Source organism: Schistosoma haematobium, chromosome ZW, assembly GCF_000699445.3.
Source record: "Schistosoma haematobium chromosome ZW, whole genome shotgun sequence".
NCBI lineage: Eukaryota > Metazoa > Platyhelminthes > Trematoda > Strigeidida > Schistosomatidae > Schistosoma > Schistosoma haematobium.
The window spans coordinates 73,453,205-73,478,232 of record NC_067195.1 but is presented as its reverse complement, the minus strand read 5'-3'; the positions used below and the strand labels follow the sequence as shown (position 1 = coordinate 73,478,232).

The 25,028-nt window shown below is 36.1% G+C and overlaps 1 protein-coding gene across 1 annotated transcript; it reads right to left on the bottom strand.

The window, feature by feature from the left end:
• Positions 1-2,709: 2,709 nt before the first annotated feature.
• MS3_00004357 (uncharacterized protein) lies at positions 2,710-13,896 on the bottom strand. The gene is made up of 6 exons (XM_051212269.1): positions 13,775-13,896; positions 13,577-13,740; positions 13,330-13,538; positions 12,032-12,157; positions 11,885-11,992; positions 2,710-10,914 (listed from the first exon to the last, which is right to left on the bottom strand). The coding sequence occupies exons 4-6, from the start codon at positions 12,106-12,108 to the stop codon at positions 10,698-10,700; spliced, it is 402 nt and encodes a 133-aa protein (XP_051072430.1). The 5' UTR covers positions 12,109-12,157; positions 13,330-13,538; positions 13,577-13,740; positions 13,775-13,896; the 3' UTR covers positions 2,710-10,697.
• Between the last annotated feature and the right edge of the window lie 11,132 nt (positions 13,897-25,028).

The following is a 25,028-nucleotide window of genomic DNA, read 5'->3' as shown; positions in this document are numbered from 1 at the left end:
GATAAAATAACTGTTATAACTTGTGGGTTTGTGTCCCTATCAATGTACAACGTAATGATACTGCCAATTAGAGGACAGTGATTTATAGACCGGACCAATGACGCATAAAACCCGTACGAGCAATCTATAGTGCTTATCGGTCCTGCTTCCTATCTAGCCTGTTAAGTTCAGAACACCAATCTCAGAATCTGCGATATAAATCATGTATTTCAAACATAATGGGTTTATACACAATCCAAACAGACCACATCTTACCATAAAATGGAAAATAACATTTGTACAAGATTTAACCAAAAGTGGCTGTGAATGTAGGAGATAGTAATTTATATACTGGGCATATTTCAAGAAGGGTAAATCGTTTTGGTGGAGTTTTGTTCTCTGAGCTGGATGATTTGGTCGTGGAGCTTTCATCGTTCTTCTGAACGACATCATCAGCACAAACTTCAGGTAGAAGTGAAGTGCTCGAATTTCTCCATATAATAATAGTTCATAGGTCAAAATAAAGCTTATAATAAGAGGAACACGAGTATGAATAGTTTAGTTATTTAATAATAATATTATTATTACAGAAATAGATTCCAACAATAACCATTCATTATTCTCATCGGAATATAATAATAACTACTCAGAAAAGCCTACTTCATATCGAATTTACAAACTCGAGCTGTTAAGTCACTTGTGTAGTGAGCTATCATAACCTGTTTTGTTTGTATTTTCACAGATAACATTGTTTAGTCACAATGAAAACCTCACCATTCGACCTTGTATTATTGACTTATACAAAATGTTTTATTCAATCATAATTGAAAATCTCGACTGCTTAAAATTTGATCGATGGATTCACACATTTATAAACTGTGCTTTACGAAGTTAATATGAACTCATATAACTAGATAGTTCCGAGTCCTTAGAAGAAGCCTATAAATGGATTTCCTACTAAATATTAAGAACTCAGAAATTCCTAATATCAGTTTATATTATACATAAGCAAGTAGTGGTTGAACTCATTTTCTGGACTACATAGGATTTAACCTGAAGGTCACCCTTATGAATTTAACAGTAATCTAGTGTTTCTACTTCAAATCATCACCTATAAATCTGTAACTAAATGGATACAACTGATTCTTAATAGTTGTATTGCCGATAAACTTCGCATAATTCATCCATATAATACACATTTCTTTCTAGAATAAAAAGTATGTTGTTACTTCTAACATGCTGTGATTCATTTGTAACAAGTAAACTTACATTTCATAGTGAAAGCAAAAAATTAACTATTCTTGTATTGTTATGTTATCGACCTGTATACCATGAAAATTTCTAGAGCATGTTGTAAGGTAAGGTGACCAGGTGTTTTGAAATTTTTTTTCTCTCTCCTTTTATGTGAATTAATAATTAGGTTATATCATGTTGTTTATACATTTATTAAATCACGAAATTAATAATCTATAAATTCTACCTATCATTCCAATTTCTTTACTGTTTTATCAATGTGATAAACCGTTTGTTTCAAGTCAGTTATAGATAGTTGAGTTTATGGTATAGTACATGTCAAGATACAATTTCAGTTTGTAAAAATAGTTATACTGAAGACCGTCTTTGTTGAGTATATATCATTTAGGTTGAATAGATTGATGGAAACGCCTCTATCATCATTCTATACGAAAATGTTACATATATCCTTGCAGTGATATTTCTGCAATCTCTAGTTGTTCAAAAACAAGAGAAAGACGTGTGTATGTGTCTGACGATGTCCGTTTGTTCAGTTGTGACAATCTATCGTAAACTAACAACTTTAAAAATTTGTATATCACAATGAACTCACTTATAAAACGTTAATTTCTTTTGTACCTAGTACTGTAATAACTCCACCGAACTGTTGATCTTTTATACAAATTTAAACACTGATAGAGTTTATACAAACGTAGATTAAGTTGATAGGTTATTTCTCACTTTTTTATTTGATCGGTGAAGTGTACTTATGAGCAAAATAATAGGAAGAAAATCATTTACAGCAAACGGAAAATGGATGTCTCAAATTTATGATATGGAATTTTTGCGAAAAATCGAGTTGTCAGTGATGAAAAACTTTTGGAATGATGAAATAATCTTCACAACACCCTGATGTCTTAAGTCTGATTATGTTTACGTTACATACCTATTACTAGGATCTTCTGGGATTTAACTTGATAAATTTCCATTTTTTAGTAGTTCTTCAGTTCATATCAATAATAACAGATTTTATCAGAAGGGGTTTGTGGAGATTTTTAGAGATTTTCACAGATTGAAATCATGAGTCAGTTGAAGCTAGACCACCATTGAAAACCTGGAAGCACTGAACGGCCGTTTCGTCCTAGTATGGGACTCCTCAGCAGTGCATATCCACGATCCCGCGCCACGCGGGGCTCGAACCCAGGACCTACTGGCTTCGCGCGCAAGCACTTAACCATTAGACCATTCTAGTGGGAAGCCGCTACCAGTGGAGTACAACCAGGTCTGTTGTGAGATATCAGCTCACTGAAGACAATGGTATATGGTGGCGCAACTTCGTGGATTGGTTGAAGTTAGACATTAACACCGTTGGATACCGGCTCAGTGGTCTAACGGTTAAGTGCTCGCGCGCGAAGCCAGTAGGTCCTGGGTTCGAGCCCCGCGTGGTGCGGGATCGTGGATATGCACTGCTGAGGAGTCCCATACTAGGACGAAACGGCCGTTCAGTGCTTCCAGGTTTTCCATGGTGGTCTAGCTTCAACTGACTCATGATTTCAATCTGTGAAAATAACAGATTTATTCAATATTATATGTTTAGTACAATATGGAATTATTAGCATACATTCAAACTTATTAGATCCTTAATAAATAAATAAATTGGTATTTTCGAATTTATTTTTAAGGCCCATTTGTCTTCATTTACAATCTCGACTCAAGATGAATTTATTGTGTTCACTAAGTAGTAAATGGTTTTACATATAAAATAAAGTTAGATATATTATCAATTAGTCTAAAGATATTGGTAATGTATTTCCGTGATTCTAGTTGCCAAATAAAATGTCAAATATTCTGTTTTTCATATAATATTTTGACTGGGAAGATTGAGTAAGTCAGTAGCATGACTTGCTCACAGATCGATAGCTTAAACCACGATGGAATATATATTGGAAAGAGAGATTCATTGATCAAACGACTGAATGTATATTAGGGGATGAAGACATGCAAAATATGCGATAATACAACTAGGTTGATAATATGCTAACAAAGGATTATTCAAGGACATGGGATGAGGGTCACAAAGTGACCAATAATCTTTCGCCTTTCCTATTTATAGTACAATCAAAATATGTACTGTACTAATCAGTATACCATTATGATGTATTGTGGAAAAAATTTGAGTTTACCTTTCAGATCACATGTTGAAAGTATTTTATGTTTGATTAAGAAATATTTAATTGAAAATTTAGTTTAGACAAGTACTTTTCTTGTAGAGAATTTTTAAACGTTTTATGAAAAATTCATAAGAATATAAACTAGAAAAGAAAAATTGACTGAAAGAAAACTAATTTTGTTTTTAATTGGATCAATAAGAAATTATGACTGAAAGGGTGGAGTACTTTCTAATTGAAGAAAATAAGTGGTGACGTTTTTCATTGGAACAAGAAATTAGTGAATATTTTTTCAAAGAAACAAGTTAAATAGCATCCAGTAGCAAAATTGTTCTAGTTAAAAGTGCTCAGCCACTCAGTAACAAACCAGACGAGCGAAACTATGGAGAAAAAATGCCTTGAAGAGTAGTAGCTGGGATATGTATTATGAAGCCCGACCACCGCCAACCTCGATGTGCAATGTTGGCTGATATAGTAAAATGGAGGAACCTAACAGTGTCCAAGCCAACAGTTGATACCAGTGCAAGAAGTTACTGACTATTGAACTGAGTCGTATTGGTAAGGGTAGACTGCATGTTTGAAGATGCTGGGTATCAGGTTTAAAAACCGGTTGTAATGGCGCAGATATATACACATTTTATTTTAAAGTAAACACTGAAACAGTGTTATCTAACACCCTCTGTTAATCGAATCCAACAATTCTTTTTGAACAGTATTCTTCAAATTATCAGTCTGTCTCACTATTATTGCTACTACTAGTATCTCAACCTTTTGCCATGTATCTCGTCAACTTATTCTCGCTGTGAAGAAATGGTATGGCTAATCGGCTTGGTGCAGATGCGTCACGCTCTATGTTGATTATGACTGACTGAAACTGAGATCACTTACTTTACTTACTTGCGCCTGTTACCACTCGAGAAGGAGCATGGGCCACCCGCCAGGATACTCCAACCAACATTGTTCTGGGCAAACCTTTCCAGTTGCTATTCATCCTTTTCACATCTGCTTCCAACTCGTGACGCAGTGTGTTCTTCGACTTTCCTCTTTTCCGTTTATCTTCCTAATTCCAGGTTAGTGCGTGCTACGTGGTCCAGTTTGTTGATTTTCGCAACGTATACACTACCCATCTCCAGCGTCTTTTCCTAATTTCCTCTTCAGCTGGGAGCTTGTTTTGTTCCCTATAAAATTAGGTTTTTGTTGATGGTATCCGGTTGATAGACATTCAGTATCTCGAGTTGATAATAGTTTGTAAATATTTGAACATTTATGATGATGGTTATAGTATTTCTATAGAATGGAGCTGTCTTGACGTCCATACTGAAGATTTTGACTTTGATGCTGGCTGACAGTTGCCTTGAGTCCCATATGTTTTCTAATGGCTGGGATGCTGCCCTTGCTTTCCCAATCTTTGCATTCACATCTGCATCAGATCCTCTCCTTGTTTATCGATGATGCTGTCCAGGTACGTGAAAATTTCCAGAGCTTCTCCATAAATTGTGATTGGGTTAGTGCTCTGTACGTTGAATTTCAAGATATTAATTTTTGATTGTGTATGTTGAAGCCTACTACTACAGAGCCTGCTGCTACACTAGCTGTCTTGACCTGCAATTGTTGCTGTGTATGGGATAGACAAGCCAGGTCATCTACCAAGTCCGAATCATCTAACTCCATCCAAGCTGTCCATTGCATTACAAACTTTCCCTCAGATGTGGAGGTTGTTGAGGCTAGTTTCCCCTATATCTGACTCCAATAAATGATATCCCGTTAACTGAGTATTTTAGGTAGGCTAAATCTCCTAGTAGAATTATAGATTTACTCGCGATTATTCAGAAGCCTGAACACCAGTCGTAGAGATATTTTATTGTTAAAGGTAAATAAAATCCACAAGCGTACAGCGAGCAAGCACACTGTGAAACCAAGAATGTGTGGGTGTGAGAGTTAAAAATCCATATATATTTTTCAGTGTCAATCAAGTGTGGATAAATTATTGATTGTCTGTATGTTACAACCAATAGGAGAATAGATTAAGGTTGATGTGCAGACACGCACTCAATCATCCACACACAGAAATTAACATAGTGAATTAAGTGTCTGAATTACAGTGAGTAGACTAATAATACAATAGTTGAATAGGCTTGCTACAAGGTCTTCATAATCCAGTCGACCACCAGAAGAAACAGAAAGAGAGAGAGCAAGCAGCCTTGTCTGACTCCGGTCCTCACTTGGAGTGCGTCTTTCAGCTGTCCTCCATGCTTGACTTTGCACTGTATTCCATCGTATAAGTTCTGTACGATGTTCATGACGTCCTCAACTACACCATAGTGTCGAAAATGTTGTATAAAGTTATTCTACCCACACTGTCAGATGCTTTCTCATAAACAAAGAAGTTGATGTGTAAGGACGAACTTCATTCAATCGATTGTTCAATAATAATCAGGAGTGTCACGATTTGGTCTGTGAGCGACCGATCCTTACGGAATACAGCCTGTTAATCTCGAAGTTGGGCGTTTACTTAACCTTCCATTCGACTCAACAACGCTGTTGAAAACTTTACCGGTTGCTGATGGTAGTGTGTCTGTAGAACTTGTTCTTCCTCCTAAATCTTCCTGAATAGGACATCGGGCATATTTGCAGTTACTTCTATGTTTCCTTTCAGTTGGTATATTTTCAGATAATGTTGCTCTCCCACTCTTCATTTTTCGTGGTTATTTCGTCGATTGTTAGTGAAGTGCCATAAATAGGAGTGTTTGTATATGCTGCTTCGACATCTGGTGGGTTAAGTGGAGCTGGTCTATTCAAGATTTGATCAATACGCTCTACCTACCTGTTTCACTGTTTTTGAATATCGGTGATTGTTTTGCCTTCTTTGTCCTTGACCGGTTTCTCTGGTTTACCAAATTCCCCTACCAGTTTCTTTGTTGTGTCATATATCTGTCTCATATTTCCTTGTGTTCCAGCTGTATCCACTGTCGTTGCTAGGTCTTCCACGTATTAATGCCTATCAGTTCTGATGCTCGTCATCACTCGCTTGTTTTTTCTGTGTATTCGTTCTGTGCCTTGACTTTCTCTGCTCTCGTTCGACCTTTGCTAATTGCTGTTTTCTTGTTCTTCCTTTCTTGTCTAGGGTTTTTATAGAGATCCATTCATTATGATGGTGCTTGTTGCAGCCCAGCACCTCCTAACACGTTAAAGTTAGTACTTATTTGATCCCTTTCGAATAGTCCTCCATGATAGTTTCTTCATTCAGTAGATCTTGTAAGGCTTGGAACTTGTTATCAAGAGTTGTCTTGAATTGGTTTAGTTTGTATCTTGAAAGAAGGCTGTATTGAAACTTTGTAATGCTATTTCTCTAGTTGTCTATTGATTCCTTATCTTCAGTTTCATGCTGGCAACCATCAGGTGGTGATCTGTAGCTATGTCAGCTCCTCTCTTGGTTTTCGTCTTCCATTGACCTTCTGAAATTTTTAGCGATACAAATATGACTGGTCTGAATCTGTATAGCGTGATCCGGTGAGACCCATGTAGTTTTTTGAATGCGTTTGTGTGGGAATAAAGTGCCACCTATAACCATTTTATTGAATGCACATAAAATTGCACATCACTTGTCATTCTCTTTTCTTTCTCCCAGTCAGTCGTCCCATGATATCTTCATACTCGATGTTGTCCATCCCGACTTTGGCGTTTAAGTTTCACATCAGGATGGTCAGGTACTTTCCTATGCATTTCTCTGCGATTGACTGTAGCCTCTCATAAAACTGATCTTTATCCTTGTCGTTGTTATCATTGGTTGATACATAACATTGAATAACATGCATTGTGATTCCCTTCTTCATTGTTTTGAATGATGCTTAGATGATCCTAGATCCATGAGGTTTGCATCCTGTAAGTACTTTTCGTGATTCTTTGGACAGAATCAGTGGAAATCCTTGTGTGCCTCGCATTTTCTTCTTCATGACCAGAGTACAACAGCATCTCTCTCGAATATAATCTTTACTGTCCAGCTTGTATCCAACGGGTTCCACTTATTCTGAGCACTGCCAAGTTATATCTCCTCATTTCCGTAGCGATTTAACTGATCCTCTTAGTCTCCCATACTATCCGGACATTCCATGTACCTATATTAATTACTGCTCCGGTTGTTAGAAGGGGCACAAACCTCATGATTGCTAAAGAACTTCGGCTTTCCTCATTAGGTGTCAAAATTCTTCTGAATGAAGACCCTTCAACTCCCAAGGGAGTGTTCAAAAGATTTAAATTATTTATTTTATTAGTGCTTTTTAGCAAGGTTGTTTTTTAAGAAGTGGGGTTACTGACACCATGCCCAACCACCCTCCTTTATTCGGACTTGAGACCGGCAGTAATCATAGATGTATAGGCGGATTTAGTAGTTCAACTGATTTCGAATTGTTTTATAAGTAACCTAAATAGGACGTTAAAATCAAACCTTCAACTTTCAGGGATGTAAGAAAGGTTATAAATTATTTTAAATGAGAGAGCAGTAATCCTAATAGATTGACTCCAGTGGTTAAGGTGGATGATTTGGCTTAGTTGTTAGCAAGATTTAGAAACCTTAATGTTATTCCATTAGAATGATGTCAACCATTAGTCATTGCACAAAGGATGGCACTGTTATATGTATCAGTTTGAGTTACGTAGTGTTTAGCATATTAGTTTCCACAATAACATGAAAACCAAATGTAACCCAGGTGAGTTAATCTCAAAACAAACCAAGCTTGTTTAAACTCGGGAATAAACATATCAGCTAAATGTTTAACCATGATATATCTTGGAGCAGGTGCATTAACAAACGCCTGACTCCAGTTGTTCGTAGAAGTGAAGGCAGTATCTGGCATTGTTGATCAACATAGTTGAAACAATATCCGTCAATAAAAGATGTGTTGAAAGGTATAGCAAACAAAAAGAGAGATAAAATCCGACACTTGTTATCATCAGAGCTCATAGCAACCTACCATTAAAAAATCCCGGGTAACATGGTGTTAAGCAGGGATTCCTACTTTCACTATGTTTATTTAGTTCTGGTATACATACGGTTTTAAAGATAAATTATCCTCATTTTAGACTCTAGGTATTTTAGCTATTAGTCTCATTCATCGAACTAGGGTACTGGAAAAACAAAGTCTTATGAGCGAATCAATCGATTATTGTTATGATCTCTCTTATTACCATTCAGCTACTTTCATTGCTTAGTATTCTTCGGATAACTTGTTTCACTCAACAAGTCCCCAAATCAGAGCACGACTGAACAGGGACGTAATTATATTCCGAATGAAACAAGGTTGAGTGGAAGTAGAAATCACTATAGGAAAAACGTTAGCATATTTATAATCTTACAGAAGATTCTAGAGCATGTTTCAATTATCGGCTAGCACTGATTAGCTAAGAAGTGGTCAATCAGCGTGATCAAACACAATCATGAGCGGAACATCCTCTAATCCAATCTATATCCCACCAACATTTATACAAAATTGTTTGGGGTGTATTTCTTTTATCCTAAAATGTTGTTCTCAATAATGAGTCAATTAGTCAAACACGTTCCTGTTAGCGGGACATAGACTGGATTAAAGCATGCTCAATGCACGATTGCTTTGGTGTACGCTGATTGGCTAATTCTTATCCAATCAGCACTAGTCGGTACTTGAAGAATACTCTGAAATCTTCTCGTGTAAAAACTATAAATATACTAACGTTTTCCCTATTGTGCTTCTTACTTCCATCTAACCTTGTTATTTGGGATATAATCTCTTTCCTGTTCAGCCGTGTTCTGATTTGGGGACTTGCTGAGTTAATCGGTGTCCGAGAATACTAAGCAATAGGAATAGCTGGGTCATAACCGTAAGAAAGAGATTATAACAGTTTCGAATCCTAGTCATTTGACGACTCTCATCAGACAAACCAAAAGCTTACATCATCTTTGGAACAAGTGAGATAGTCTAGGTTTTCTGTTTATTGTGTAAGACGGAAAGGCAACTTCGAATACTGAATCGGGGGTATGGGTCTCACCTTCCCGAGAAATTTTAGTTTAAAATTTCATCAAAGTCTGAATACTATTTAGTTTCTCACTTTTATTTGGAAGCAGAATGGCAACATCATAAGTCTGAAGACTTTGCATATCGTATTATATTTTACACCAGTACAAATCAAAGAAACATAAAAAGCCTGGGTTGCATTTATTATGTAGATTAGTTTAATAGATGTGTGAAACGTGAACCAAATAGAATTTAGATCCATTTTATCACTCTCAGTAAGTGAATATACGATACTTTTAAGAGCATCAGTAAAGACCACTGTGTACTTTTGAAATACTGAATATTACTTGCCAGGCTATTTATAAAATATTCATTACAGAAAAACTGAGCTACTACACAACTCGTACACTGTCATAAGAAGCATTACAGCATGGTATGGCTAGCAGTACACATACATTTCTAATAAACTAGAATAAGCTCAAATAATGATAATTTTCAAAGAAATGTTTTTAATGAGGAAAGCAATCACAATACAATTAATAGTAGTGGTGGTAAAAGTAATTCTAACAATGACAGTTTCGGCCAAAGCATAGATTTGACAATAAACGTGTGTGAAACACTGATAGACACAAAGAGACGAAGACAAATAGTTCTTAGAGCGCAATGATATAAATAATCCTGTATGGAAATAAGTCATTTAAAACATACAAACAAATATATCAATAATAATATCACGTGCCGCAAAAATATATCGATAGGTAGTCTCTTTTAAAATGATATCATCCACAAAACTGTCGACAAATTATAGAACGTCAAATAAGTTGATGTACAACTATCCATATCTTATTCGTAGAATTTCATCGACAATTTAGTGAAGGATACTAAGCTTTAGAGTGACCCTTTAACGACAATTCTCCTGAACAATCTTTAGTTTTTAATGAAAATAATCATTGAAGTAGTCAATTTACGACAATTAGAATAGTTATAGAAATGAAAAAAGTTGACAATAACAAAGTATCACTTAGTTAAATTGAGATTCGAAAACAAGTGTGGTATTTTGATAAACAATATAGTAGAGTTAAGTACCACAAAATACAATTAAATAGATGTAATGCAAAACAAACGACTATAATAAATGCCACTATATATATATATATATATATATATATATATATATATATATATATATATCGCCATTTATAAGATAATAATACAACGAAAGAAAGCATAAATGGAATGTAACTCATTTGCATGATAGAAAACGAAAGCATAAAACGTAATTATTATCTAAGAAGGAGATAAATGGTAACCAACTGATTCAAAAGAATAACTAAGTACCCGAATAACCCGTTCCTGGATAACCACCACTGCCCGGACCACCAATCACACCTTTTACTGCACCGACAGCAGCTTTTTCGATTAAATGATCCCGAAATCCTGGTTGCTCACCATATCCACCTTGAAATGTTGGAGGTTGTGATTCACCTGCAGCGTATTGAGTATGATGTTCAGAACCAACGCCAACTGGATTTGCTTGTCCACTGCGTCTAGAACAAGATGTTTTGTATACACAGTAGAATGAGAGCAGAAAACTATTAATTTATAAACTAATGGAAATCACATTTAAAAGATGTGAATATTCTATGTTAACATACATTAATCTGCAGTTTGTTCCATAAATGTAAACATCCATACACCAATCAGGGACCAAAGAATTACATATTACAGATAAAGTGGTAACTTCGGTTGAAACCAATGATTGTTAATGTTAATGTTGGGATAAGTTTAGATTAATATCTATTACATATATGATAACTGTATATAAATGTATGTGAAATATACCTACTAACGGCTATAAATACACCAGCGATACAGTAATAAAAGACTGAAGTCCAGTTTTATTCCTTACCAAACGAATGGCCTAAGTGAGTAAAATATTGTCTATACATTTTTCAGAATGAAAATCAGTTCTATTTTGTCGACCTAATTGAGATTTACTTCCAAAAACTAATTATACTTTTTAGAAATTGATAAAACAGCACTGAGTATAGTTTAGTGAAATGTCTGTTAAGAAGAGTAGGTGGCTTAATCGACCTGTGATCAATAACAGCTTGTGATTAACCCCGGTGTGATTGGATTATGTTAAAACTCAATGTTGATCTTACACATTACTCATAAATTTGACAAGCATGAGCATAAACAATAATCTGGACTAATAGATCGCTACTATAAGTATAAAAACGCCTGCGTACTACATGAAGCATATTTCTCATCTGCCTGACCAAACTAAAGTAATAGAGACAATAAAATGACAGAACAGTGGGTGTGACTCACAAACACAGACAAACTTTTAGTGGTGTCAATCATGCTTATTATCTAAAGGCAGTTACTATCTCACTATCCAAACAGGAATGAATTTTAGGTTAGAAATATCAGTATTATGATCAAATAAATCAGCTACTAACTTGATAGTAAACTTTGTAAATATAGATGTGAAAGTAAATAAACTAAACTAACCTTTCCTTAAAAATCCTCCAGACATTAAATGCACAACATCCAGCTAAAGCTAATCCACAAAAAAGTGTAGAAATTCCAAAACATAAACTCATTGGTAAAATGGCTGCACTAAAATGAAACTAGCAATTACGAAGTATATTTACTTACATTCCATAGAAAATCGACTTTTCAATTGGGGATCGTTTTTCAATGAATTCATTGAATTTATGCAATTGAGGTATCATGGAACAACATATTGGGGCTTCAAATATTATGACGACTATACCAATTAAACTTTAGAAAATTAACAGAAAAAAGGCAAGATTGAAAGTTATCATGAAAACTGAAAGTAAAAACAGTGGAATTATGTACATTTTTCAAAACCAGGAGTAATTTGTTCACTGTATAGTTACGAAGTCTGTGACGATACGTTTACAAAAGAAATTAAATTCAAGACCTCAACATATGTCATAATTACCAGATTAAATAAATATATTACAAATATCCACTTTCTCATGTCAAATAAAATGTTAACCATATTTTTTTCGGTACACTTGGTTGTCAGTTTTGGAAGTTTAAAGATGACTTCATCCAGAAAGCTTGATAGAGTGATGTGCCACTACTGGATGCTAAGTATGCTATTTTATGTGATCGTTTCCTTAGAATTGATAATCTTTCCAATACTATGTGTCCAGATTTACAAATGTCTGAACGTCACTGTGCAATCATGAAGGTTACTGAAGACTTAGCCAGTATATTTTACTCAGCATACTTCAGAAATGTCATAAACGTAATTAGATTGAGTCGAGCTTCTTTAGCTCAAAAGGTGGATAGTGCTTTTAAGCAAAGGTTCACATATCCAGTTATATCGCATTATGATTAAGACAAATGTGTTAAGATCACCTCTAAGAATTACTTGCACTCTAAAGTTAGAGGCACACCGTAAAATATTGAGAACTTTGATGAATAGCCTAGCGTCTGGCAAACTTTGGGGCAATTCCAGTAACGTTTATTCCCATAAAAGGTAAAATCGGATGAAGCTAGTAAAATAAAGTGACGAAAACTCCAGAATACTTTCTACCAAAACCGTAACTTCGAGTAAATACATAGAGACATCACGTAGAACATGCTAGACGGTTAGCATCGAGCTCGAGACGAGTATAGTAACAGTAGATTCTCTGTACAAGGAAAACTTACAATGTTCAGTCTTAGCAAAGAGCTTAACCATGAAGACAGAAGCATAATAAAACCTACTAATACAACATAGTTCAAAGCTCAAGGAGAACAAAACCTCAGGTTATCACCGATCTCGAAGTATGTAACTGGAATTGTGATAAAAGCAAGATAATTCCAGCTTGGAAGCATTACATAAATTGTTAACCGTCTCAAGTGCCTAACTCACGAGAAGTGATAACCAACAAAAATAAACGAAGAATATAGGCCGAGAACATGTTCGGATCACTCACTTAATATTAGGTCCTGGTCAGAACTAGAATCTCCCCATACTACAGTGTGATATCTTTATGGAATTAAACTACAGAATGAATTGAGCAATAATTTAACGATGATAAAAACACAACACTGGCTTGAAATAAAACTAACATTAGGAAAAGTCCACCAATAATGCACTGCGCTGATATTGAGATCATGCAAACAACTCCCATTGAAAAGCATACTAAAAGCTACATATGCGTATAGTAATCGGAAACATACAAACAGCAGTGACAATCCCAGCAGCTCTCAAACCATATTCAATAAGACGAGGTGAAATGGCCATCTGGTGAAATTTACAATTTTTGATAGGTTGTGTACTGAGTAGTTGTGGAGAGCAGTGTGTAGAAGAAACTAGAACAGAAAAAACAAGACGAAAATTGAACCAATAGAACAATAAGCATATAAAAAAACGCTTACAATTATTTATAAAGGCAATCGACACTAAACAGCAATAACACAAGCGTGAGATTAAGACAACCTAACAACTGTGACTAGACGCTAAGAGTGTTATTTAAATTACCAACATGCGTTAATGAACACTTCAAGGTCTTTTATGTGATTCATAGGATGAGACAAACCACAAACTGGGGAATTGAATTAGTCAACTAATTGATTCGTGGGATCTACATGCAGTTTGCAAAAGTTTTTAATGCTTTTTTATGGTTCTAGTGCTGAAAAACTTACTAGTATTCTAGACAGACAACCTATTGTCTGTTTCTTGGGATCTGCGTCTGGTTAGTTATGGAGTCTTGATGATCTCAGAGAGATATAATTCTTCCCGTGCTTATTCTAGGTCTGAAGAAAAGAGCTTTGATCATTAATTGGTGAGATTGTTGAAAAGTGACACCCAGAATTTTTATCTTAGTACCTAAGGTAACATAGCGATAAATAATTCAGCAAAATAAATGGTTCAGCGAGTCCTCAACATTGATGCTAACCTCATTAGTTTTACTGGAAATACCCTTGTTGAAAGCTCTCGTTTATGCACCACCAGATCACCATAAAGTATTCTATGCTTCTCAATCCTTGCAACAAACGCTTCTTAACAAGCCGATAACTTCCCAAATATATCTTCTAACTTTTGTATTCCTTACCCATAATTTGGCTGGTTTTGTATGTTTTGATTATAAAGGTCTAATAGGAAAAAGTATTTTCAAACGCCAAATAGTTATGGCGGCTTGAGAAACGAATTAAATGTATAGTCTTCTTTGAAATATTCATAGAGAGGTGTCGTCAGTTTTGTTTCTAGTAGCGAATCATACGAAAACGTTCTAATGGATTTTCGTGTGAGCTCTTTTGTGCTGATAGAAACGAATGCCCCAAATATCACATATAGTGGTGTCCAGGTTTGATTCTGTGGTTGAAAATATGATGCCAGGATCCATAGAGGAGACGAAATAAAATCTTTCAGTGCAGAATTACCAGATCGTACGCAAAAGAATTAATGATGAAGTTGCTTAAGAGCGAACTCTGAAAGCGGTAAAACGTTCTCACGAGGTATGCATTTTTTTCTGACGAGTTAATCTGTAAGATGTATTATACTGAGATTATCAAATTTCATTGTATATCAAGTTCATTTCATACATGTGAGGTGGAGTCTGAAGGTCATCTACCAATTAATACATACTCATCGTGAACTTTTCAAAATATTTTATATAAGTCCTCAATAATCAATATTAACTGGTTTCTACCTTCTGATTAAACTAATTGAAACATGAATACTCAACTGGACGTTACTGTCGTTCTTAATAACTTGACACCTAATCTCTTGAATCATTCATATACACACAGTCACGCATACTGCATTAATCCAGTTAATACTTAGTAAATATAAGTTCTCATTTTCCATCTGGTAAACAAACTCTTTACTCTCTCAGCCCTCAGTCTGAAGATGCCACAGGTATTTGGAGTTTGACAACGCTCTTACCAGTAACATCTAATATGAATCGTACCCATCAAGTGAAATCGAAAGACAGAAGCGAGGAGGTTCGAAGATAGGTTATCAATATATCGTGAATCGTCTGATCTAATCTGGCTAGCGATTGCAGGGGTTGTTGAGCATGGCGTTCCCACTAGTGACCTGGTGCGAATGCATGACCGAGCGCCTTCGGTTAGGTGAGTCTACTAAAACTAATGGGGTCAGCATCCAATGTCGAAAACTTACAGAGCTATTCATTTTGGGAATTTGTTTACCGCTACAATTCTTCAATAGTAATTTCAATGAGAGAGAAATATGACCTAATTCTTCTGAGCCGACCCGAAGTAGAAGTCTGTAATCCCTATATCCGACGAGTCAGTGTTTGATAAAATCAACCCCTTCATCTTCCGAACACCTCGCTTCCTATCCATAAATTTCACTATCACTGCCTAATTTTCCGCATGACGACACATTCATCTCCTCAGGTGGTACGCCGACGGTAGGACTGGGCGATGGAAATATATTATACGCTGGTGCACCGAAAAATCATTGTAGTGTACCCGTTAGCAAGATCTATTAAGGCCAAAACCCAGAATTTCGAAAACTTTACCTCATGCAAACCAAAATACTGATCACTATAGTGCTGATATCCTTCAGATACGAAACTCTTTCGCCAAAATTAATCGTAAACGTGACCAGTTAATATCTCCCTTGCATATGTGGGCCGCTTCTAGTGTCGAAAACCTTGAACCACTAATTACAGCTGAGTGTATCTCAGAGTTTTTATCTGAAGAAGTAACGAGTAATATCCAGTTGAGTAAAATTTTAAAATTATTGTCTAATTCAGCATTAGTATCACTTTAATAATCGAATTAATTCCAAAATGGTGGATGTCATGATGAGATTACACAGTTTATAATATCTTACGTGAGAGTCAGATCATTGTCTAAACTTGGTCGTTCTATGGTGATAGTCAGCAGTACGATGCTCAGTACTTCTTAGGAACACATTTCGGCCGGTGATAAAATGATATACTCAACATGGGGTGGTGTATGTTATACGAAATAACCACGCCTGCAATGCTGAGCCATTCCATACCTAATGATTGTTCCCGCATTCACCATTTCCGGCCTCCTCCAAATGTTACATGTTGAATGTAAAAACTTTCAGTACTCATATACTCAGTTTTGAAGATCGTGTGGTTAGGAACCAATATCATTGCACAAGCTAGGGGGTGTTCGCCTTCGAAAATGTGGTATACTGAAACTCGGCTACCAAGTTCAACGTCTTAGAAAAAAATCGGATAAAGGAACATGCAAATTCCTATCTAACATTAACTGTTTTAGCGATACCAAACTGTTTATTAGTCTGCAAAAATACTAACTCTTTGATTCCATATAAAAACGTAAAAGTCACTCTGGACTTAAAACCTTACCAACTTCACGTAAGGAGACATGAAGCGATAGGATCGGATGGTCAAGTTACTGCAAATAGAAAACTAGAAACAAATCCCAATACTGTGAAGAGTATCGAACACACTCATCATATCATGATGTGAATACACAAACGACAGATCACCCTGTAGACCTAGATGAGTCTAAAGCTCAGAAATTTATGAATGACATGCGGACTCCAACTGACGCCGGAAAAACATAATGACATTTATTATTCCAATCCAAGCTGTTCGTGTAATTAAGTACTTGAATGTAAGCCATATGCCAACTCCACCACCTGAACCTAGTCGAGTAAAAACTATTACTCCTAAAGGTATGAACAGGACGACTTGGATGAACTTTAATTCATCTCACAGAAACAAAGAAATTTTCCGACTCTAGCAAAGAAGTGTAAAAAGACGAAATGAGGAAGTACATATTATTCAACCCAACTTCTTGATGGCTCTGCCAGTGATAGTGAAGGGATTCTCCCAACTGATATCATGTAAACTACCATCAACCTCTCTAAGTAGCAAAACTCGTGGTTGGCACAAGCATAACCAACCTTTAAACACGTAAGAAACAGAAACTATCAAAGCACTGAACGTACCACTTACCTGCTATAGCCTAAAACTATCAATAAGTATGATATTAATAGGTTTCATACCTCGAAACCATCTCGAATCCTCGAGATCACAATCGTCATCACTCTCAGAATGAAAATTTCTCACATTCTACCGTACCTCCCAGTTTACCATGACCGGCCATTCTTTTATTATACGTATTGTAAACATTCCGTCGATCTGTAATAATAAAACGTACTTAGCCCCGTTTTCACCCCGTTGTTAATAATCTCTCATAACGTGATCTGAAACATGAACTAACAGTAATATTTCCGATCTTAGTATGCCTCTTGATATTTATTTCCTCTATCGAAGTGGTAGGTTGAAAGGACGAGGTGGGGGATGCCTTACTGTTGCTTACTCTAGCTTAAACTCACTACTATGTGATATGCCAGGATTGAGCAAACTGCATGATTCGGTGTGGATTATTCAGTTTCCTTACTGTTCGACCGTGTCTACCGTCAACCAAACGTATTAACGTTTGAAATAGCAATACCATCAGAGAAATCCTTACTAGCCCCGTCCATAACATTCACAAGCAAGCTTATTTGTGTGATCTTCAACACGCCTGGAATTTCTCAATTTCCAGTCAAAGCAATGAAAAGTTTTGAATCATTCGTCGAATGTCTAGAGCTTGAACATTGGACTCAGTATGTCAGTAGCCCTACCAAACATCAAAATATCTTGAACTTAACTTTTGTCAGTGGTCACATCACAATACTGTATAATTACAAAAACGTTTCCAGGTAGCAACCATAATGATTTCATCTGTAGGCTTGACATTAAAACCACAGCCGGTAAATGTAAAAGTCTCATACATCATAGAAACTGTCGTGGTAAACAAATCCCTAGAATTAATAGCATTGTAAGTCTTCGAAATTTGATGCTGATCTGATTAGTTCGACTGGGCTCAAGTAGCTGAAGGCATTCGGTCAAGCATCTACACCAGATCACGAGTGGATACGCCGTGCTATGCATTCCTTCAACATGCCAATAGCCCTCCAAATCTATCATCAAACTCTTTCACTCCTGACTTCTGATTTGACTGGGTTAGTATGGTTCGATTATAAAAATATTACTAAATAAGGCGTTGTCAAACTCAGAATACTTGTGGTGTTTTTAAAACTACCACAAGGCTGATTGAGAAAACTTCCAAAGTTGCCTATGAAGCACAGATCGGGGAACCTTTACTGTAAACAATTCCGATAGACTAACTAACATATCCTATGACAGATTCAGTATTATCTTTGACAAAATCGAACCTTTAGAATACTGGAGACCTAAGTTTTCTAAAGATCTGTATGTACAGGCCCGTACACGAAGACGTCTCTGAAGATATTGCACCGTATTCCACAACCTTAATGAAATTTCCTGTGTAGTTACGGTAACAGAAATATTTGTCCAGAAAGAGACATTGCGTACACAAGAAACAATCGCACAGGAAAACCGTGCCATAGAACTTGACGGTGACTCCTCTGCACTTATCAAACTCCTTCGAAATAAACTTGGACGTTCAAAATCGAGGGGAGGAAACATATTTATTTAGAATAAACAAGTATACGGAGATCCTGAACTTGAAACGCAGCTATTTAGTGAAAACTTTCACTCCTCACTGACAAAAAACCATTATGATAATCAGAGCCTACCCTAGTGTAAGATCTGAACTAAGGTTTGGACTGAGAAACAGCTGTCTAGGTGGACTAGATACACGCCCTTACCCGGTTGAATCCAAAACAATGCAATATTCTTCTCAATTACACAGACTCGATTTATTATTATTATTCTATTATTATTACTTTTTTTAATATGGCAAATATAATGCTAACATTATTGGAAATTGTGTATTATTGCATTTTTTGAAGAAATCCGAAATGGTTTATTCACAACACTTATGTACCCATAAGATGTTTGTGAATAATAATAATAAAATGACTAGATAAAATGACGGTTCTAAAAGTCATCATAAACTTCAATGTACATTGTTATCTAAACAAATATGACCACCCAGCTATCCAACCAGTAATTGTTCAATTAATCAAATCTAAATTACAATGAATAAGGAAGTTGATAAAGGATGCGAGAAAATTACCAATCACAACAAATAAATGGTATTCTATCTTATCTGGATAGACCACGCACAGATTCGTTCAAATGATAATATATCGTTGCTTTATAACACAGTGTTTCCAACTCTGGAAGATTGCTGCCGCCAAGACTAAGTATCAAGTAAAACAACATAAATGCAGTTCAGGAAGAAACACGGAAACTTAGTGAAGGTGTAAGAAAAATAAAAATTATGATAAAATAAAAATATTACCAACTCAAATGGAATCAAAAAGACTACCAAAATGTACAACTAAAGGAATCAATAGGAATTTTCACACACAAAACATCAAAAATGGATCTTACATCCAGTACCTTTTTATGTAATTTCTAATGTTGACTTTAGTGTACAAAATGTTTCTAAGATAGTTAGCCCACTTAAGGACCAGATGGTATTTCAGCTGGCATGCAAAATGTGAGGGCAATGATATGTGTTATAATTTTAAACTATTTGCGACATCACCCCCTACAGCGTATTGATTTGTTGCCTGGAAAGCAACACATATCATTACTAAAACCAAGGCAGAACCTGAAGCAAGTAATGAAAATTGCCGATCCATAAGCACAACCTCAGTGGTATCTGGAGTGATGAGAAAAGTGGTTAAGGGGGCGGTAGTTGAACACTTACTTGCTAACAACCTGATCTAGACCTCGCAGCACGGACCGTCCAACAAATGCCTAGTAGACTACCAGAATGACCTAGCTCTGAAACAAAACAACAGACTCATTGTATCAGTCCTATTCTTAGACTTTATGAGGCTTGTGATAAGGTCGCAACCAAAAGGCTTCTCATCAAACTAAATTTCTTCAGAACCAACAGCCCATAATGTTCACGGTTTGCTTCATTCCTAACAAAACGTAAACAAGTGGCAAAATACAATGACTCACTCTCGTCACCTGGAACAATAACTAGTGGAGTCATCTATGGAAGCGTATTAGGTCCACTCTTGTTTCTTATGTATATAAACGATATACATTTAACACCGTAAAATTTAGGAGACCATGATTATACACTGATGATCTCAAAATAGTATACAGGTTTAAACCTGGAGCTCTAAGTAAAGGTGCACCCCATATTCAAAATGACCTCAATAACCTAACTATCTGGAGCGAAAAATGGCAATTACCATTTAACCTTAACAAGTGTGAGATCATTCACTTTGGAAAACATAGTTATGAACTATAGCATCACTTAGATAAACGTAGGGTTCACACACTCACATCAGAGCCTCTTGTCCTTTCTTTTCCTTGCTCCCTCTCTCAGCCCCCTGAGATATGGAACGGGTGACTTCATCCTGCACCATCCTTAAAGCCTTGGATATTACAAAGGGACATAAGGTCGCGATTTCTAGAAGCTAATATCTTCAATGGACCTATCCTTGACCATCAGTTGCACATTCGCAACGTGACTTTCATGAAGCGCGCCAACTGTGATACTGACTAAAACCATCTACATTCATATCTTATAAATTATCAACCCAGCTGCGTAATTTACTACAGTGGATATTGTATCATTTGTAGCAATTTGATCTTGCCTGTAAACCGGCATGTCTCATGTAACAAACTGTTATTTGAGAATAAATAATAATTATTATTAATTACACAGGAATCCCGAAGTTTTTATAACACGCCTTCCTCTATCATTTCTAAACCTAGGCGGCTAATTGGTTTCACAATGAAAACTTTCTTCATAACAGAGGCTACGCTTACGCCTTTCAAAGTATGTATGAGACCCTCCCTCGAATAACGCTGATTTGTCTTGTCAAACATGAATATCAACAACAAAGTGTAACGGAAAGAGAACGCTGAGAATCCCTCCACAGCATTTTGTTGAGCTGTACTATGATTTATTTGTTTCTCCTCCCTGTCGTGTATTTTAACCTTTGTTCAGCTCTCTTTGACCACACGTTATGTCCTTCGGTCTTCCTCGTCTGAGCTTTTACCCTTTGTTATCTAATTTCTATTGCATGTAGCCGAACTTTGACAATAAGGTCGTGTATGACGAAGCTCAAGGTCACGGTGTGGTTCAGTGTGTGACTGTTAAACCTTGACTGTCTGCTTGGGATGATTGTTGGGTTTCCTGTAGATAGATATCTGATTCCTTCTTGTTCGGAATATTATTATTGATTCTCATTTATTGAACTCTTTTGTATTGACTGTTTCTTTTTTTGCTTAGCACGCTAATTCGTGTCAGAGAAACTTTTAACTGTATAGCACAGGCTGTACCGTATGAGGTATTTGGTGTTTTTGATACAATTTATTTTGTTTTTTAAAATTAGAACCGTTTATGTTGGACACAGAGTTTGTGTTTTGCTATAATTTAATACGAGTAACACCAAAACGCTTTGTATGCTATGCAGATGAACGTAGTCTGGTCTAATCGAATAAAATTCCGTTCATTAGTTCTGCGTTCAAATCTAATATTGATAGTTCTGTCGTTACATAAGGTAAGAGTAGAAGATATCCGAAGACGCCTCACACGTGAACTGCTAGGATGTGACTTTACTCTAGACTACATAGACAAATGAAATCACCTCTCCTTAAAGCATTTATGGGGCCATCGGCTAAGAAACGATCTGGTATTTTTCTACAGAGTAATATATAATCTCTCATTTCCAACCTCCCGCCCAACTATGATCCAGTCTACCGACCCAGAATCAACGCATAGACACTACTAACCGTAAAAAAACAGAAATCAAGGCGTTGTACGTTTCTACAGTACGGTAGCTTATTATGGAACAGGCTACCAGTACCTTTTCGTAACTGTGATACTATCACCAAATTCAAAGGCCTAAAAATCCTGTTTCCAGACACTCGAGCGCTTCATCAACTATTCTCAGAACTCTCATCCAACACTGAGGCACTGTATTATGGACAGTCTTATATCTTGATAAATCAAGGATATAACGGATTCCCATTGTCATTAATATTTGCATAACCAAACAATAAAACACATGATGTCCCCACTCCCGTTATTCCTTATTAGGCGCTCTCTCATGCTCCTACTTCTAAAATTTAGATTCTGAATCTCCCTAATGTTCAAAGTTCCATCATTTTTCCCACGCATTGACATGTCCTTCTTTAATTCCTATTTCACGTAAGCAGATAACTCACTAAACTTATGGATGCTGCTTAACTATAGCAGATCATAAGAAGCTCAAAATATCCTAAATTTTTGTGACTTCTTTCCAATGATTTGCTATCTTATTTACTTATAGCCTTATTAGGAAATTTAGCAGCTCTAAAGTCTTCTTTGATATTATTTGATCAGCTATCTGTCCTTATCATTTCTAAACCACATACCATCTGACCAGCATCTTATAACGATTACCATTACTTAACTTTATAGAGTGCGATTTACTAGATGGAAATGAAACCCTTAATATAAGAGCTTTATCTATCTGATTTGCATGTATCATAGAACTGACAGACACAGTGTATTCCAACAAGGTGTGCAACATGGAACTTAGATTGAAACAATATTCGTGCATACCACAAACGCAAGAAAACCTAAGATTAAAAAGAATTGAGGGTGGCGCAACTGACCAACAAACATGTTAGTGGGGAGAAAACTTTAGTCTATCCATGTTTCTTAAGATACTACTACTAATAATAATGATAATATATTTCTTCATGGGCAGGTACACTCCATTTTTAAAGGCATGATCTACAAATTACAACATTTGTTGGCTCACAGCATGTTTCTTAACTTATTAAGCTTATAGTTGTTATAAAGTACACTCTTAGAGCGCTTGCTGCAAACTATAACTTTGAGGAGACGCGTACGTCAAGTTTGTTCCAGACGTCAGAAGTTCCATAGCTGTGCCCTCAGAGTAAGATTCTGAGGAAAAAAAGAAAGAGAAACGGAAGAGCAACAAGGTACTTGAATATGAATGCAAAACATTGCTTAAAATTTCATAGTAGAACAGATAGAGGTATAATAAACTAGATTAAATTCATATTATCTCTTGTTAGAGTGAATGAAGTCAGAGGCTCCATATAAGAGAATGTAGTAATAAAGAACAATGAGTTGTGATGTTTAACAAAATAGAGTAAGCACACATAAGGAAAGGAAGTCAAGTTTGGTACAAGGAAAGCGGCTTATTAGAAATAAGTGTGCATATAGAGGGTGAAGTGTTAAGAATAAGAATAACTATATCTTTTATTGTCTAATTTTTTCTTTCTTTTTTTGTCCATCCAATGCCAGTCGCACAATTTTAATGCAAAAGTCCGAGTCAGCATGTTATGTGTTGTCTTAGTAGAATAGCTAATCCAGCATAAAATTGGAAACATGAGTCTTAGTGGTGAGCGTAGGAAGACAATCTATATCACAGATTGATTGGCTTATTCTCAATCCTAAAGAGCCTGATACATACAAAACGTCCTGCCCCACAAACATGGGTGGATTGAAGTCATCGCCCTCACCATCAATGCTTGCTGGTCAGTAACTCCACCCTCCCTCCTTGTGTGATGTTAGGCTCATTTAAGCTTATTTTTGGATTTATGTCATACCTCACACAATCCTCTGTGTTTCACATCCTGTTGGAAAGCACTACTTCTATAAGTATCATTTTACAAGCTTATCAGGCAGCTACAAATTATGGACTGTGGGTAAGTCATCGATGCAGTACTTTAACTGACTATAGTATAAAGTGTAGTTTGCCAATCAGAGTATAAGCATTAAGATTGGTTTAATGTAGGATAGTTTTTACCAAAGCAGGCGGAAAATTATAGAAGCATATGAGTTGTAGATAAGGTAACGAGTGGAGAAATAATATTAATTGCCAGTCAACATGGTGTATAGAAGAGTAAAATGCTGATACAGGATAAACATGAGGAAACTCACATTAACTTGGTGCTGATGTTATTTTGTGTTGTCCTAACCTGTTGATGGGTAACAGGCCCCATAGATGTGAGACCACTGGTAGTAGGCAGTCGATTGTGCGGTTCTCTTGACTTTTTGGGGTGGTAGTGAGTGTCCCTTAGCGATCGAGTTTAGTTGAACAGTATCGATAGGTCCAGTGAGTTGACTGTCTACTTCAAGTGAAGAAATGGGGTGGAAAAAGTAACTAATACAACTGCAAAGTAGGAAAAATAAGACAAACTGAACTTGAAGTCCATTTTGGTTTATAAATGGAGAGAGCCCATGATATCTGAATGAGGCGCAGATGTGTTCGTACGTGCTAGGTCAGTGCATACTTATGGTCTTGCGAGATGTCACGAATCATCGGCATTGATGCTGATTTATGATGCAAAATACCCCTTTAAAACGAGACGTTGAATTGGTGTCTCTTCCCGCTGAGAAAACCTATTACAAGCAAAATCGGATAATTACGCTAAAATGAAGCCTGCTCATGACCACATTAAACAAATAAAAATCGAAATGAGCAGAACTAGCTTCGACAAAAAAGCGGAAGTAGCCAGTTGCATCAGAATACTGTTTTCAGTACTATATCCCAAAACTACTCATAATCCTATACTTTCAGCTTCCTTTTTAATCAACTCTATTTGTGCAGTCCTTTGTCCATTCATGCCATATTTACACTTGTTTTCCCTAACTTATTAGAATGCTCTTGCTTAAAAAGTATCTTAAT